General features: G+C 43.8%; 1 protein-coding gene across 1 annotated transcript in view; it reads left to right on the top strand.

The window, feature by feature from the left end:
- Positions 1–19700, top strand: part of LOC129863322 (protocadherin Fat 3-like) — a 93315-nt gene that overhangs the window by 29162 nt on the left and 44453 nt on the right. The window contains exons 5-11 of the mRNA XM_055935213.1: positions 7478–7683; positions 8685–8838; positions 9324–9542; positions 10019–10162; positions 14530–14787; positions 14908–15111; positions 15416–15644. Of these exons, the coding sequence (XP_055791188.1) occupies positions 7478–7683; positions 8685–8838; positions 9324–9542; positions 10019–10162; positions 14530–14787; positions 14908–15111; positions 15416–15644 (1414 nt within the window). The remainder of the gene's footprint in view (positions 1–7477; positions 7684–8684; positions 8839–9323; positions 9543–10018; positions 10163–14529; positions 14788–14907; positions 15112–15415; positions 15645–19700) is intronic.

The raw sequence follows: 19700 nt of genomic DNA, 5'->3' as shown, positions 1-19700 counted from the left end.
CAAGGCAGCAGCTACTCTTCCTGGGGTTTATTATGGATCCCCATTAGTTCCTGCCAAGGCAGCAGCTACTCTTCCTGGGGTTTATTATGGATCCCCATTAGTTCCTGCCAAGGCAGCATCTACTCTTCCTGGGGTTTATTATGGATCCCCATTAGTTCCTGCCAAGGCAGCAGCTACTTTTTCTGGGGTTTATTATGGATCTCCAATAGTTCCTGCCAAGTCAGCAGCTACTCTTCCTGGGGTGTATTATGGATTCCCATTAGTTCCTGCCAAGGCAGCAGCTACTCTTCCTGGGGTTTATTATGGATCCCCATTAGTTCCTGCCAAGGCAGCAGCTACTCTTCCTGGGGTTTATTATGGATCCCCATTAGTTCCTGTCAAGGAAGCACCTACTCTTCCTGGGGTTTAATATGGATCCCCATTAGTTCCTGCCAAGGCAGCAGCTACTCTTCCTGGGGTCTATTATGTATCCCCATTAGTTCCTGCCAAGGCAACAGCTACTCTTCCTGGGGTTTATTATGGATCCCCATTAGTTCCTGCCAAGGCAGCAGCTACTCTTCCTGGGGTTTATTATGGATCCCCATTACTTCCTGTCAAGGCAGCAGCTACTCTTCCTGGAGTTTATTATGGATCCCCCATTAGTTCCTGTCAAGGCAGCAGCTACTTTTCCTGGAGTTTATTATGGATCCCCCATTAGTTCCTGTCAAGGCAGCAGCTACTTTTCCTGTGGTTTATTATGGATCACCACTAGTTCCTGCCAAGGCAGCAGCTACTCTTCCTGGAGTTTATTATGGATCCCCATTAGTTCCTGCCAAGGCAGCAGCTACTCTTCCGGGGGTTTATTATGGATCCCCATTAGTTCCTGCCAAGGCAGCAGCTACTCTTCCTGGGGATTAATATGGATCCCCATTAGTTCCTGCCAAGGCAGCAGCTACTCTTCCTGGGGTTTATTATGGATCCCCATTAGTTCCTGCCAAGGCAGCAGCTACTCTTCCTGGGGTTTATTATGGATCCCCATTAGTTCCTGCCAAGGCAGCAGCTACTCTTCCTGGGGTTTATTATGGATCCCCATTAGTTCCTGCCAAGGCAGCAGCTACTCCTCCTGGGGTTTATTATGGATCCCCATTAGTTCCTGCCAAGGCAGCAGCTACTCTTCCTGGGGTTTATTATGGTTCCCCATTAGTTCCTGCCACGGCAGCAGCTACTCTTCCTGGGGTTTATTATGGATCCCCATTAGTTCCTGCCAAGGCAGCAGCTACTCTTCCTGGGGTTTATTATGGAGCCCCATTAGTTCCTGCCAAGGCAGCAGCTACTCTTCTTGGGGTTTATTATGGATCCCCATTAGTTCCTGCCAAGGCAGCAGCTACTCTTCCTGGAGTTTATTATGGATCCCCCATTAGTTCCTGTCAAGGCAGCAGCTACTTTTCCTGGAGTTTATTATGGATCCCCCATTAGTTCCTGTCAAGGCAGCAGCTACTTTTCCTGTGGTTTATTATGGATCACCACTAGTTCCTGCCAAGGCAGCAGCTACTCTTCCTGGGGTTTATTATGGATCCCCTATGGATCCCCATTAGTTCTACCAAGGCAGCAGCTACTCGTCCTGGGGTTTATTATGGATCTCCATTAGTTCCTGCCAAGTCAGCAGCTACTCTTCCTGGGGTGTATTATGGATTCACATTAGTTCCTGCCAAGGCAGCAGCTACTCTTCCTGGGGTTTATTATGGATCCCCTATGGATCCCCATTAGTTCTACCAAGGCAGCAGCTACTCGTCCTGGGGTTTATTATGGATCCCCATTAGTTCCTGCCAAGGAAGCACCTACTCTTCCTGGGGTTTAATATGTATCCCCATTAGTTCCTGCCAAGGCAACAGCTACTCTTCCTGGGGTTTATTTTGGATCCCCATTAGTTCCTGCCAAGGCAGCAGCTACTCTTCCTGGGGTTTATTATGGATCCTCATTAGTTCCCGCCGAGGCAGCAGCTACTCTTCCTGGGGTTTATTATGGATCCCCATTAGTTCCTGCCAAGGCAGCAGCTACTCTTCCTGACGTTTATTATGGATCCCATTAGTTCCTGTCAAGGCAGCAGCTACTCTTCCTGGGGTTTATTATGGATCCCGATTAGTTCCTGCCAAGGCAGCAGCTACTCTTCCTGAGGTTTATTATGGATCCCATTAGTTCCTGTCAAGGCAGCAGCTACTCTTCCTGGGGTTTATTATGGATCCCCATTAGTTCCTGCCAAGGCAGCAGCTACTCTTCCTGGGGTTTATTATGGATCCCCATTAGTTCCTGCCTAGGCAGCAGCTACTCTTCCTGGGGCTTATTATGGATCCTCATTAGTTCCTGTCAAGGCAGCAGCTACTCTTCCTGGGGTTTATTATGGAGCCCCATTAGTTCCTGTCAAGGCAGCAGCTACTCTTCTTGGGGTTTATTATGGATCCCCATTAGTTCCTGCCAAGGCAGCAGCTACTCTTCCTGGAGTTTATTATGGATCCCCCATTAGTTCCTGTCAAGGCAGCAGCTACTTTTCCTGGAGTTTATTATGGATCCCCCATTAGTTCCTGTCAAGGCAGCAGCTACTTTTCCTGTGGTTTATTATGGATCACCACTAGTTCCTGCCAAGGCAGCAGCTACTCTTCCTGGGGTTTTTTATGGATCCCATTAGTTCCTGTCAAGGCAGCAGCTACTCTTCCTGGGGTTTATTATGGATCCCCATTAGTTCCTGCCTAGGCAGCAGCTACTCTTCCTGGGGCTTATTATGGATCCTCATTAGTTCCTGTCAAGGCAGCAGCTACTCTTCCTGGGGTTTATTATGGATCCCCATTAGTTCCTGCCAAGGCAGCAGCTACTCTTCCTGGGGTTTATTATGGATCCCCATTAGTTCCTGCCAAGCTAGCATCTACTCTTCCTGGAGTTTATTATGGATCGCCATTAGTTCCTGCCAAGGCAGCAGCTACTTTTTCTGGGGTTTATTATGGATCTCCATTAGTTCCTGCCAAGTCAGCAGCTACTCTTCCTGGGGTGTATTATGGATTCACATTAGTTCCTGCCAAGGCAGCAGCTACTCTTCCTGGGGTTTATTATGGATCCCCTATGGATCCCCATTAGTTCTACCAAGGCAGCAGCTACTCGTCCTGGGGTTTATTATGGATCTCCATTAGTTCCTGCCAAGTCAGCAGCTACTCTTCCTGGGGTGTATTATGGATTCACATTAGTTCCTGCCAAGGCAGCAGCTACTCTTCCTGGGGTTTATTATGGATCCCCTATGGATCCCCATTAGTTCTACCAAGGCAGCAGCTACTCTTCCTGGGGTTTATTATGGATCCCCATTAGTTCCTGTCAAGGAAGCACCTACTCTTCCTGGGGTTTAATATGGATCCCCATTAGTTCCTGCCAAGGCAGCAGCTACTCTTCCTAGGGTCTTTTATGTATCCCCATTAGTTCCTGCCAAGGCAACAGCTACTCTTCCTGGGGTTTATTTTGGATCCCCATTAGTTCCTGCCAAGGCAGCAGCTACTCTTCCTGGGGTTTATTATGGATCCTCATTAGTTCCTGTCAAGGCAGCAGCTACTCTTCTTGGGGTTTATTATGGATCCCCATTAGTTCCTGCCAAGGCAGCAGCTACTCTTCCTGGAGTTTATTATGGATCCCCCATTAGTTCCTGTCAAGGCAGCAGCTACTTTTCCTGGAGTTTATTATGGATCCCCCATTAGTTCCTGCCAAGGCAGCAGCTACTCTTCCTGGGGTTTATTATGGATCCCCATTAGTTCCTGCCAAGGCAGCATCTACTCTTCCTGGAGTTTATTATGGATCCCCATTAGTTCCTGCCAAGGCAGCAGCTACTTTTTCTGGGGTTTATTATGGATCTCCATTAGTTCCTGCCAAGTCAGCAGCTACTCTTCCTGGGGTGTATTATGGATTCACATTAGTTCCTGCCAAGGCAGCAGCTACTCTTCCTGGGGTTTATTATGGATCCCCTATGGATCCCCATTAGTTCTACCAAGGCAGCAGCTACTCGTCCTGGGGTTTATTATGGATCTCCATTAGTTCCTGCCAAGTCAGCAGCTACTCTTCCTGGGGTGTATTATGGATTCACATTAGTTCCTGCCAAGGCAGCAGCTACTCTTCCTGGGGTTTATTATGGATCCCCTATGGATCCCCATTAGTTCTACCAAGGCAGCAGCTACTCGTCCTGGGGTTTATTATGGATCCCCATTAGTTCCTGTCAAGGAAGCACCTACTCTTCCTGGGGTTTAATATGGATCCCCATTAGTTCCTGCCAAGGCAGCAGCTACTCTTCCTGGGGTCTATTATGTATCCCCATTAGTTCCTGCCAAGGCAACAGCTACTCTTCCTGGGGTTTATTTTGGATCCCCATTAGTTCCTGCCAAGGCAGCAGCTACTCTTCCTGGGGTTTATTATGGATCCTCATTAGTTCCCGCCGAGGCAGCAGCTACTCTTCCTGGGGCTTATTATGGATCCCCATTAGTTCCTGCCAAGGCAGCAGCTACTCTTCCTGACGTTTATTATGGATCCCATTAGTTCCTGTCAAGGCAGCAGCTACTCTTCCGGGGGTTTATTATGGATCCCCATTAGTTCCTGCCAAGGCAGCAGCTACTCTTCCTGGGGTTTATTATGGATCCCCATTAGTTCCTGCCAAGGCAGCATCTACTCTTCCTGGAGTTTATTATGGATCCCCATTAGTTCCTGCCAAGGCAGCAGCTACTTTTTCTGGGGTTTATTATGGATCTCCATTAGTTCCTGCCAAGTCAGCAGCTACTCTTCCTGGGGTGTATTATGGATTCACATTAGTTCCTGCCAAGGCAGCAGCTACTCTTCCTGGGGTTTATTATGGATCCCCTATGGATCCCCATTAGTTCTACCAAGGCAGCAGCTACTCGTCCTGGGGTTTATTATGGATCCCCATTAGTTCCTGTCAAGGAAGCACCTACTCTTCCTGGGGTTTAATATGGATCCCCATTAGTTCCTGCCAAGGCAGCAGCTACTCTTCCTGGGGTCTATTATGTATCCCCATTAGTTCCTGCCAAGGCAACAGCTACTCTTCCTGGGGTTTATTTTGGATCCCCATTAGTTCCTGCCAAGGCAGCAGCTACTCTTCCTGGGGTTTATTATGGATCCTCATTAGTTCCCGCCGAGGCAGCAGCTACTCTTCCTGGGGTTTATTATGGATCCCCATTAGTTCCTGACAAGGCAGCAGCTACTCTTCCTGACGTTTATTATGGATCCCATTAGTTCCTGTCAAGGCAGCAGCTACTCTTCCTGGGATTTATTATGGATCCCGATTAGTTCCTGCCAAGGCAGCAGCTACTCTTCCTGAGGTTTATTATGGATCCCATTAGTTCCTGTCAAGGCAGCAGCTACTCTTCCTGGGGTTTATTATGGATCCCCATTAGTTCCTGCCAAGGCAGCAGCTACTCTTCCTGGGGTTTATTATGGATCCCCATTAGTTCCTGCCTAGGCAGCAGCTACTCTTCCTGGGGCTTATTATGGATCCTCATTAGTTCCTGTCAAGGCAGCAGCTACTCTTCCTGGGGTTTATTATGGATCCCCATTAGTTCCTGCCAAGGCAGCAGCTACTCTTCCTGGGGTTTATTATGGATCCCCATTAGTTCCTGCCAAGGCAGCATCTACTCTTCCTGGGGTTTATTATGGATCCCCATTAGTTCCTGCCAAGGCAGCAGCTACTTTTTCTGGGGTTTATTATGGATCTCCATTAGTTCCTGCCAAGTCAGCAGCTACTCTTCCTGGGGTGTATTATGGATTCACATTAGTTCCTGCCAAGGCAGCAGCTACTCTTCCTGGGGTTTATTATGGATCCCCATTAGTTCCTGCCAAGGCAGCAGCTACTCTTCCTGGGGTTTATTATGGATCCCCATTAGTTCCTGTCAAGGAAGCACCTACTCTTCCTGGGGTTTAATATGGATCCCCATTAGTTCCTGCCAAGGCAGCAGCTACTCTTCCTGGGGTCTATTATGTATCCCCATTAGTTCCTGCCAAGGCAACAGCTACTCTTCCTGGGGTTTATTATGGATTCACATTAGTTCCTGCCAAGGCAGCAGCTACTCCTCCTGGGGTTTATTATGGATCCCCATTAGTTCCTGCCAAGGCAGCAGCTACTCTTCCTGGGGTTTATTATGGTTCCCCATTAGTTCCTGCCACGGCAGCAGCTACTCTTCCTGGGGTTTATTATGGATCCCCATTAGTTCCTGCCAAGGCAGCAGCTACTCTTCCTGGGGTTTATTATGGAGCCCCATTAGTTCCTGTCAAGGCAGCAGCTACTCTTCTTGGGGTTTATTATGGATCCCCATTAGTTCCTGCCAAGGCAGCAGCTACTCTTCCTGGGGTTTATTATGGATCCCCATTAGTTCCTGCCACGGCAGCAGCTACTCTTCCTGGGGTTTATTATGGATCCCCATTAGTTCCTGCCAAGGCAGCAGCTACTCTTCCTGGGGTCTATTATGTATCCCCATTAGTTCCTGCCAAGGCAACAGCTACTCTTCCTGGGGTTTATTATGGATCCCCATTAGTTCCTGCCAAGGCAGCAGCTACTCTTCCTGGGGTTTATTATGGATCCCCATTAGTTCCTGTCAAGGCAGCAGCTACTCTTCCTGGAGTTTATTATGGATCCTCATTAGTTCCTGCCAAGGCAGCAGCTACTCTTCCTGGGGTTTATTATGGATCCCTATTAGTTCCTGTCAAGTCAGCAGCTACTTATCCTGTAGTTTATTATGGATCCCCATTAGTTCCTGTCAAGTCAGCAGCTACTCTTCCTGAGTTCCAGCAAAACTAAGGCAGTTATAAAAATAAAAAAATATTACAATACATTCACAACCCACTAAGTGTGTGCCCTCAGGCCCCTACTCCACTACCACATATCTACAACATAAAATCCATGTGCACTTTGTGTATAGTGTGTATGTTATTGTATGTCTGTGCCTGTGTGTGTGTGTGTCTATGTTTGTGTCTCTTCACAGTCCCCGTTGTTCCATAATTTGTATTTTTATCTGTATTTAAATCTGATTTTCCTGCTGCATCAGCTTCCTGATGTGGAATAGAGTTCCATGTAGTCATGGCTCTATGTAGTACTGTGGAATAGAGTTCCATGTAGTCATGGCTCTATGTAGTACTGTGTGCCTCCCCTAGTCTGTTCTGGACTTGGGGACTGTGAAGAGACCTCTGGTGGCATGTCTTGTTGGGTATGCATGGGTATCTGAGCTGTGTGCCAGTAGTTTAGACAGACAGCTCAGTGAATTCAACATGGGTGTCCACATTCAACACCTTAGTGAATGACTTGAAAATGTTATCAGTGCATCTTTTCCCAAAAATCAATCAATCAATCACGTGTGTGTGTGTGTGTGTGGTGTGTGTGTGTGTGTGTGTGTGTGTGTGTGTGTGCGTGCGTGCGTGCGTGTGTGCGTGTGTGTGTGTGCGTGCGTGCGTGCATGTGTGTGGTGTGTAGGTGCGGGCCACAGCACAAGGTGGGCTGGAGGCCTTCACCACCGTCTTCGTCAACATCCTAGACATGAATGACCTTCGACCTCTGTTTGCCCCGACCTCCTACTCCTTCGTGGTCCCCGAGGGTTCTCCGCTGGGCGCCAGCGTCGGCAGAGTAACGGCCACGGACGCAGACGTAGGATCCAACGGGCAGTTTTACTACTTCTTCAGGTATTACATAGGTGTTGTTCCTTTTTAATCATGTAAAGTATGCTTTGACCTTTGTGTGACCTTTGTGTGACCTTGGTGTAGGATCCAAAGGGTAGTTCTACTACGTATTTAGATCCACTGTTGTTTTACTAGCTTTAGTTTATATATTTTAATAATATAATAATATGCGTCATTTATCAGACGCTTTTAGCCAAAGCGTCTTCCAGTCATACGGTCATGTATTTTCCGTATGGGTGTCCCCAGCGGGAATCAAACTCACAACCTTTGACCTGGAAATGCATGATGTTTTTATTCTTTCTCACATGTTATTATTTATTTATAAATGGGGTAGTTATTTAAAACTCATGTTAACCACTAATAATGCACACAGAGTGAGTCCATGTAACCTATTATGTGACTTGTTAAACACATTTTTACTCCTGAACTTATTTAGGCTTGTCATAACAAAGAGGTGTATTACTTAGTGACTCAAGACATCTCAGATTTTACATTTTTAATTAGATTGTAAACATTTCTAAATGGGGTATTGGGTGTGTAGAGTGACACAACATCTCAATGTAAACCATTTTAAATATCAGGCAAACTGTGGAATAAGTCAAGGGGTCTGAATACTTTGTGAAGAACCCTGTATGTTTGGGAAGCACTTTGCACTGCATAGAACTGTACCAAATGTAAGTCGAGTTTGTACGACTTGTCAGAGTCAGAACGACCCATTGTAAGAGAAGTGCTGTATAGAATAAAGTTTGATTTGTCTCTTTATAGTATAAAGTTTGATTTGCCTCTTTATAGAATAAAGTTTGATTTGTCTCTTTATAGAATAAAGTTTGATTTGTCTCTTTATAGAATAAAGTTTGATTTGTCTCTTTATAGAATAAAGTTTGATTTGTCTCTTTATAGAATAAAGTTTGATTTGTCTCTTTATAGAATAAAGTTTGATTTGTCTCTTTATAGAATAAAGTTTGATTTGTCTCTTTATAGAATAAAGTTTGATTTGTCTCCAGGGAACGTGTGGAGCTGTTCTCGGTGCACCCCACCAGCGGGGTCGTGACCCTGACTGGCCAGCCAATAACGGGGCAGCGGATGGAGCTGGAGGTCCGAGCGGTGGACCGAGGGATAAAGCTCTACGGGACCAACGGGATCAGCAGCACCGCTAAGGTATCTCTATTTCCTGTTTTGTTCCGACCAAGGACTAGAAGGTTAGAGAAGCGAACCAGCCGCCTGAAGGTTGCTAGTTCAAATCCCGGGTCGGGCAAACACAAAAATTGATCTCTATCCAGGGGCACTGCTGCTGTGTGTGTGTGTGTGTGTGTGTGTGTGTGTGTGTGTGTGTGTGTGTGTGTGTGTGTGTGTGTGTGTGTGTGTGTGTGTGTGTGTGTGTGTGTGTGTGTGTGTGTGTGTGTGTGTGTGTGTGTGTGTGTGTGTGTGTGTGTGTGTGTGTGTGTGTGTGTGTGTGTGTGTGTGTGTGTGTATCTGGAGGTGTTAGGAAAGACATAAGACTCATTGTCCATTCTACTCAAGTGACAATAAAGTTATATTCTATTTTCCTTAATGTTTCATCCTCTCGGATTTCTTTGTACTTTGACATTTGTCTTTAACTGTTTGATCGTTTTATCAATCAATCAATAAATCAACCGATCCAGGTGGTCCTGACGGTTGAACGGGTGAATGAGTTTTCTCCGGTGCTGTCTATGGTGGCCCTGGTGCCATCGTGGTTGGACCAAGACCCTGTGTTTGCTGTGGTCACGGTGGAGGACCAGGATGAGGGGGTGTGCGGGGACATCGAGTGGGTCTCCATCGTCGAGGGGGACCCACTGGAACAGTTTAAGGTGGACCGCTCGCCGGTCGGGAACGAGTACAAGGTAGTACACTCATCTCCTCTCCTCTCCTCTCCTCTCCTCTCCTCTCCTCTCCTCTCCTCTCCTCTCCTCTCCTCTCCTCTCCCCTCTCCTCTCCTCTCCTCTCCTCTCCTCTCCTCTCCTCTCCTCTCCCCTCCCCTCTCCTCTCCTCTCCTCTCCTCTCCTCTCCTCTCCTCTTATCTCCTCTCCTCTCCTCTCCTCTCCTCTCCTCTTATCTCCTCTCATCTCATCTTCTCTTCTCTTCTCTTCTCTTCTCTCCTCCTCTCCTCTCCTCTCCTCTCCTCTTCTCTCCTCTTCCCTTTCCCTTCCCACCTCTCCTCCCCTCTCCTCTCCTCACCTCTTCTCTTCCCACCTCTCCTCTCCTCTTCTCTCCTCTCCTCTTCTCTCCTCTTCTCTCCTCTTCTCTCCTCCTCTCCTCGCCTATCATTTCCTCCCCTTCTTTTATCTCTTCTAATCTCCTCTTCTGCTCCCATCTCTAGGTGAAGACGTCAGAGCCCGTGGACTGGAAGAAGTTTCCATACGGTTGTAACCTGACCCTCCAGGCTAAAGACAGAGGAACCCCTCCTCTGTTCTCCAACACTCAGGTGGTCCAGGTGTTAGTTAGAAAACCTCAGGCTCTCCAGGTGAGTCATTTGCCAGTCGTGTCTTCATTCAATTTCATTTTCATTGTTGTAGCTTTTTCCCTTTCTCTGCTGTTCAGTGTCATGTATTTTTGTTTCTCCCATAAAATTGTCTGAGTTTTGAAGTTTTTGTTCTAGTGAACAACATCATAACAACACCATAACAATATCACAACACCATAACAACACCATAACAACACCATAACAACACCATAACAATATCACAACACCATAACAACACCATAACAACACCATAACAACACCATAACAACACCATAACAATATCACAACACCATAACAACACCATAACAACACCATAACAACACCATAACAACACCATAACAACACCATAACAATATCACAACACCATAACAACACCATAACAACACCATAACAACACCATAACAACACCATAACAACACCATAACAACACCATAACAACACCATAACAACACCATAACAATATCACAACACCATAACAACACCATAACAACACCATAACAACACTATAACAACACCATAACAACACCATAACAACACCATGACAACACCATAACAATACCATGACAACACCATAACAACACCATAACAATACCATAACATCACATAACAACACTATAACAACACCATAACAACACCATAACAACACCATGACAACACCATAACAATACCATGACAACACCATAACAACACCATAACAATACCATAACATCACATAACAACACCATAACATCACATAACAACACCATAACAACACCATAACAATATCACAACACCATAACAACACCATGACAACACCATAACAATATCATAACAATACCATAACAACACCATAACAATACCATGACAACACCATAACAACACCATAACAACACCATAACAATACCATGACAACACCATAACAACAGCATAACAATACCATAACAACACCATAACAACACCATAACAATATCATAACAATACCATAACAACACCATAACAATACCATAACAACACCATAACAACACCATAACAACAGCATAACAATACCATAACAATACCATAACAATACCATAACAATACCATAACAACACTATAACAACACAATAACAATACCATGACAACACCATAACAACACCATAACAACACTATAACAACACTATAACAACACCATAACAATACCATGACAACACCATAACAACACTATAACAACACAATAACAATACCATGACACCACCATAACAACACCATAACAACACCATAACAACACTATAACAACACCATAACAACACCATGACAACACCATAACAACACTATAACAACACAATAACAATACCATGACAACACCATAACAACACCATAACAACACCATAACAACACTATAACAACACCATAACAACACCATAACAATACCATAACAATACCATAACAACACCATAACAACACCATAACAACACTATAACAACACAATAACAATACCATGACAACACCATAACAACACCATAACAACACTATAACAACACTATAACAACACCATAACAATACCATGACAACACCATAACAACACTATAACAACACAATAACAATACCATGACAACACCATAACAACACCATAACAACACTATAACAACACCATAACAACACCATAACAATACCATAACAACACCATAACAACACCATAACAACACTATAACAACACCATAACAATACCATAACAACACCAAAACAACACCACAACAAACACCATAACAACACCATAACAATACCACAACAACACCATAACAACACAATAACAACACCATAACAACACCATAACAACACCATAACAACACCATAACAACACCACAACAACACCATAACAACACCATAACAACACCATAACAACACCATAACAACACCATAACAACACCATAACAACACCATACCAACACCATAACAACACTATAACAACACCATAACAACACCATAATAATATCACAACACCATAACAATACCATAACAACACCATAACACCATAACAACACCATGACAACACCATAACAACACCATGACAACACCATAACAATACCATAACAACACCATAACAACACCATAACAATACCATAACAACACCATAACAACACCATAACAATATCACAACACCAAAACAACACCAAAACAACACTATAACAACACCATAACAATACCATAACAATACCATAACAACACCATAACAACACCATAACAACACCACAACAATACCATAACAATACCATAACAACACCATAACAACACCACAACAACACCATAACAATACCATAACAACACCATAACAACACCATAACAACACCACAACAACACCATAACAACACCATAACAATACCATAACAACACCATAACAACACCATAACAATACCATAACAACACCATAACAACACCATAACATCACCATAACAATACCATAACAACACTATAACAACACTATAACAACACCATAACAATACCATAACAACACCTTAACAACACCATAACATCACCATAACAATACTATAACAACACCATAACAATACCATAACAACACTATAACAATACCATAACAATACCATGACACCACCATAACAACACCATAACAACACCATAACAACACCATAACACAATAACAATACCATAACAACACCATAACAATACTATAACAACACCATAACAATACCATGACAACACCATAACAACACCATAACACAATAACAATACCATAACAACACCTTAACAACACCATAACAACACCATAACAATACTATAACAACACCATAACAATACCATGACAACACCATAACAACACCATAACACAATAACAATACCATAACAACACCATAACAATATCATAACAATATCATAACACCATAACAACACCATAACACAATAACAATACCATAACAATATAATAACAACACCATAACAATACCATAACAACACCATAACAACACCATAACATCACCATAACAATACCATAACAACACTATAACAACACCATAACAACACCATAACAACACCATAACAATACCATAACAACACCTTAACAACACCATAACATCACCATAACAATACTATAACAACACCATAACAATACCATAACAACACTATAACAATACCATAACAATACCATGACACCACCATAACAACACCATAACAACACCATAACAACACCATAACACAATAACAATACCATAACATCACCATAACAATACTATAACAACACCATAACAATACCATGACAACACCATAACAACACCATAACACAATAACAATACCATAACAACACCTTAACAACACCATAACAACACCATAACAATACTATAACAACACCATAACAATACCATGACAACACCATAACAATACCACAACAACACCATAACACAATAACAATACTATAACAACACCATAACAATACCATAACAACACCATAACAACACCATAACAACACCATAACAACACCATAAAAATACCATAACAACACCATAACAACACCATGACAACACCATAACAATACCATAACAACACCATAACAATACCATAACAACACCAAAACAACACCATAACAACACCATAACAATACCATAACAACACCATAACAATACCATAACAACACCATAACAATACCATAACAACACCATAACAACACCATAACAACACCATAACAACACCATAACAACACCATAACAATACCATAACACAATAACAATACCATAACAACACCTTAACAACACCATAACAACACCATAACAATACTATAACAACACCATAACAATACCATGACAACACCATAACAATACCATGACAACACCATAACACAATAACAATACCATAACAACACCATAACAATATCATAACAATATCATAACACCATAACAACACCATAACACCATAACAACACCATAACGATACCATAACAACACAATAACAATACATAACAACACCATAACAACACCATAAAAATACCATAACAACACCATGACAACACCATAACAATACCATAACAACACCATAACAATACCATAACAACACCAAAACAACACCATAACAACACCATAACAACACCATAACAATACCATAACAATACCATAACAATACCATAACAACACCATAACAACACCATAACAACACCATAACAACACCATGACAACACCATAACAACACCATAACAACACCATAACACAATAACAATACATAACAACACCATAACAATACTATAACAACACTATAACAACACCATAACATTACCATAACAATATAATAACAACAAAGCCATTTTAATTCCAAGATGCTCCTATTTTATACCAGTAGATAAGCTCGAAAAATGTTCACTTTGGTATTAAAGCAAGAAAATTACCACACATTTTAACTTGATTTTCCAGGTGAGGTTTGATAAACAGCTGTACCGGGTGAGACTGAGTGAGATAGCGCCGCCTGGCACCATCGTAGTGGAAGTACGGATCGCTCCAGAACCTCCCAACGTCAACTACAGCTTCAGCCCGTTCTCTGCCTCACCGTACTTCCTCATCAACCCTCTGACCGGGGTCATCACTACGACAACCCCTCTGACCAGCCTATCGCAGGACGTGGTGGAGCTGGAGGTGTTGGAGCAGGGCAGTAAACTCAGAACCAGGGTCCAGGTGATTTTAAAGTGTCTGATCTGATTTGTAATACGTTGTTGTTGTCGTCTTTGTTGATTGTGTCTGTGTTGACAAACAAATCTGATCTTCTGTTCATTTCTCATCTCATCTTTAACTCAGGTCACCGTAGAGGACGCTAACGACAACACGCCCACGTTCACCAGGCCGGCGTACGACGTGTCAATCGAAGAGGCCGTGCCGGTCGGTACGGTGATCTCGGTGGTGTCGGCGGTGGACGATGACAAAGGGGAGAACGGGTGTATCACCCACAGCATTGCTGGACTTCAGGCGCTACCCTTCACCATTGATCAGGACTCAGGAGAGGTATCTTTAGTGTTGCCTGTTGGGGGTTGTTGTTCCTCGCTGTGTGTGTATACAGTACATGCTGCAAAGTATTGACAAACATATCTTATTTCATCTTATCACTTTTCCTCCTGTCCTGTCATCTTCTTTTCTCCTCTCCTCTCCTCTCCTCTCCTCTCCTCTCCTCTCCTCTCCTCTCCTGTCCTCTCCTGTCCTCTCCTGTCCTCTCCTGTCTTCTTCTCCCCTCCCCTCCATTCCTCTTCTCACCTCCTCTCCTCTCCTCTTCTCATCTCCCCTCGTTTCCTCTCCTCTCATCTTCTCTCAGCTGAGGACCGCTAGAGAGCTGGACTACGAGACGTCATCTGATCTCTACATGTTCTCCGTCCGGGCCTCAGACTGGGGTTCTCCGTACCGGCGGGAGAACGAGGTCAACGTGACAGTGCGCCTCATCAACGTAAATGACAACAGACCTTTGTTTGAGAGGGTTGGCTGCCGAGGGATGATCGGACGGGACTTCCCTGTAGGCCAGAATATCGTCACCATGTCAGCTGTGGGTAGGTAACCCAGAGGCTAAATCATGTTTCAAACTCCAGTCCTCGAGGAATGAGTGTCTGTGGGTTTCACTCCTCCCGTTGTACTTGATTAATCATTGTCAATAACCACGTTCGACATGGTGGGATCTTTTTGTATCAGTAAAATGTATTATGCGAGAAATGGTGGAGGAAATGCCATTTTGCGCAATTATTGATATAAAAACTATCATATCATAAGAAAACTTTGGAATCACACGATATGTTGTGTGGTCGTCTCGTATGACTCGGGGAAACCGTGCAGTTTATTAGGTTACAGATTAAATAAATGATGATGCACTTCACAGGGGGGTGAAAGGTCACGGTGATGCTCCTTTCCAATAAATATTGAGGGTCTTATTCTGGTTAAATGATGATCGATGCTTGACTGACGTTTGACAAATAAAAAGAATCGGTCTCTTATCCATAATAATGTCCTCCTGTAGACTAGCCCCACTGTATCTGTGAGCTGTTGGCTAGAGAGGGCACGTGCCAAGATCAGAGAGGGTATATTATAACGTAACAGATTTGTAGCGAAACCATCAGTAGAGTGGAACATGTGATGGAAACACATTGACCTTTAGATTTTTATTTGGTACATGAAAACTGAAACGAAAAAGTACATTTTATGTGCGCTACGTCATTTTAGCCAACAACAAGTTAGTTTGGTGGAGACACTGGTGGGAAACAAGTTAGTTTGGTGGAAACACTGGTGAGAAACAAGTTAGTTTGGTGGAAACACTGGTGGGAAACAAGTTAGTTTGGTGGAAACACTGGTGGGAAACAAGTCAGTTTGGTGGGAAACAAGTCAGTTTGGTGGGAAACAAGTCAGTTTGGTGGGAAACAAGTTAGTTTGGTGGAAACAAGTTAGTTTGGTTGAAACACTGGTGGGAAACAAGTTAGTTTGGTGGAAACACTGGTGGGAAACAAGTTAGTCTGGTGGAAACACTGGTGGGAAACAAGTCAGTTTGGTGGGAAACAAGTTAGTTTGCTGGAAACAAGTTAGTTTGGTTGAAACACTGGTGGGAAACAAGTTAGTTTGGTGGAAACACTGGTGGGAAACAAGTTAGTTTGTTGGAAACACTGGTGGGAAACAAGTTAGTTTGGTGGAAACACTGGTGGGAAACAAGTCAGTTTGGTGGAAACACTGGTGGGAAACAAGTTAGTGTGGTGGAAACGCTAGTGGGAAACAAGTCAGTTTGGTGGAAACGCTAGTGGGAAACAAGTCAGTTTTGTGGAAACACTGGTGGGAAACAAGTTAGTTTGGTGCAAGCACTGGTGGGAAACAAGTCAGTTTGGTGGAAACACTGGTGGGAAACAAGTTAGTTTGGTGCAAGCGCTGGTGGGAAACAAGTCAGTTTGGTGGAAACACTGGTGGGAAACAAGTCAGTTTGGTGGGAAACAAGTTAGTTTGTTGGAAACAAGTTAGTTTGGTTGAAACACTGGTGGGAAACAAGTTAGTTTGGTGGAAACACTGGTGGGAAACAAGTTAGTTTGTTGGAAACACTGGTGGGAAACAAGTTAGTTTGGTGGAAACACTGGTGGGAAACAAGTCAGTTTGGTGGAAACACAGGTGGGAAACAAGTAGTGTGGTGGAAACGCTAGTGGGAAACAAGTCAGTTTGGTGCAAGCACTGGTGGGAAACAAGTCAGTTTGGTGGAAACACTGGTGGGAAACAAGTTAGTTTGGTGGAAATGCTGGTGGGAAACAAGTTAGTTTGGTGGAAACACTGGTGGGAAACAAGTTAGTTTGGTGGAAACACTGGTGGGAAACAAGTCAGTTTGGTGGAAACGCTGGTGGGAAACAAGTACGTTTGATGGAAACGCTGGTGGGAAACAAATCAGTTTGGTGGAAACGCTGGTGGGAAACAAGTCAGTTTGGTGGTAACGCTGGTGGGAAACAAGTCAGTTTGGTGGAAACGCTGGTGGGAAACAAGTCAGTTTGGTGGAAACACTGGTGGGAAACAAGTCAGTTTGGTGGTAACGCTGGTGGGAAACAAGTTAGTTTGGTGGAAATGCTGGTGGGAAACAAGTTAGTTTGTTGGGAAACAAGTTAGTTTGGTGGAAACACTGGTGGGAAACAAGTCAGTTTGGTGGAAACACACCACTGGTGGGAAACAAGTCAGTTTGGTGGAAACAGTGTTGGGAAACAAGTTAGTTTGGTGGAAACACTGGTGGGAAACAAGTCAGTTTGGTGGAAACACTGGTGGGAAACAAGTTAGTTTGTTGGGAAACAAGTTAGTTTGGTGGAAACACTGGTGGGAAACAAGTCAGTTTGGTGGAAACACTGGTGGGAAACAAGTCAGTTTGGTGGGAAACAAGTTAGTTTGGTGGAAACACTGGTAGGAAACAAGTTAGTTTGGTGGAAACACTGGTGGGAAACAAGTCAGTTTGGTGGAAACAGTGTTGGGAAACAAGTTAGTTTGGTGGAAACACTGGTGGGAAACAAGTCAGTTTGGTTGAAACACTGATGGGAAACAAGTTAGTTTGTTGGGAAACAAGTTAGTTTGGTGGAAACACTGGTAGGAAACAAGTTAGTTTGGTGGAAACACTGGTGGGAAACAAGTCAGTTTGGTGGAAACACTGGTGGGAAACAAGTTAGTTTGGTGGAAACACTGGTAGGAAACAAGTTAGTTTGGTGGAAACACTGGTAGGAAACAAGTTAGTTTGGTGGAAACACTGGTAGGAAACAAGTTAGTTTGGTGGAAACACTGGTGGGAAACAAGTCAGTTTGGTGGAAACACTGGTGGGAAATGCTCATATTTTAGAATGTTCCCATGAAAATCTGTCACCAATTGGATGAAAACCAAAACTAACTAGTTAGGGACTCCCCACAACAGCGGAAATCCACTTTTTGGACCTGAAAAATGATGGCCAGAACTTCCCCATGACGTTGTACAACGATTAACGTCAATAGGTCATCATTTCAGTCAAAGTATGATATATTCTGCCTTGAACAAATCCGATTGTCCAGCTTCGTGCCAGTCTGTGTAAAATACATTTTCCTATGAGATGACGTTCAAATTCTTTTCCGGTCTACGTTTTGTTTCAGGGTTTTATTTGAACGTTACCACCCACCAGCATGGCATTGTTTATTAATTAGTTCATTATTATTAATCAGAAACAGCTGCAAAGTTCTTCCTCTTCGCGAGTTCGTAATTTCCCATCTCCCACTTGGATCGCAGCACAACCAACCTATGGAGCGAATTCAAATAGGGGTTTAGTATAATAGTATAAATAGTAGGGTTTTACCAGCACTTGATCATAATCTATTGGATAATTTGTATAAACAGAGCATTGGAAAAGTATTCAGACCCATTGACTTTCTCCACATTTTGTTACGTTACAGCCTTATTCTAAAATTAATTAAATATATTAGAAAACTGGAAACCAGGCTCCGCTCATCACCAGGCCAATACCATCCCTAAGGTGAAGCATGTTGGTGGCAGCATCCCTAAGGTGAAGCATGTTGGTGGCAGCATCCCTACGGTGAAGCATGGTGGTGGCAGCATCCCTAAGGTGAAGCATGTTGGTGGCAGCATCCCTACGATGAAGCATGGTGGTGGCAGCATCCCTACAGTGAAGCATGGTGGTGGCAGCATCCCTACGGTGAAGCATGGTGGTGGCAGCATCCCTACGGTGAAGCATGGTGGTGGCAGCATCCCTACGATGAAGCATGGTGGTGGCAGCATCCCTACAGTGAAGCATGGTGGTGGCAGCATCCCTACGATGACGCATGGTGGTGGCAGCATCCCTACGGTGAAGCATGGTGGTGGCAGCATCCCTACGGTGAAGCATGGTGGTGGCAGCATCATATTATGGGGATGTTTTTCAGCAGCAGGGACTGGGAGACTAGTCAGGATCGAGGTAAAGATGAACAGAGCAAAGTACAGAGAGATCCTTGATGAAAACCTGCTCCAGAGCGCTCAGGACCTCAGACTGAGGTAAAGGTTCACCTTCCAACAGGACAACAACCCTAAGCACACAGCCAAGACAACGCAGGAGTGGCTTCGGGACAAGTCTCTGAATGTCCTTGAGTGGC

The sequence above is a fragment of the Salvelinus fontinalis genome, chromosome 10, assembly GCF_029448725.1.
Source record: "Salvelinus fontinalis isolate EN_2023a chromosome 10, ASM2944872v1, whole genome shotgun sequence".
Classification (NCBI taxonomy): domain Eukaryota; kingdom Metazoa; phylum Chordata; class Actinopteri; order Salmoniformes; family Salmonidae; genus Salvelinus; species Salvelinus fontinalis.
The sequence above is the reverse complement of the archived record's forward strand: the minus strand, read 5'-3'. Positions and strand labels throughout refer to the sequence as shown.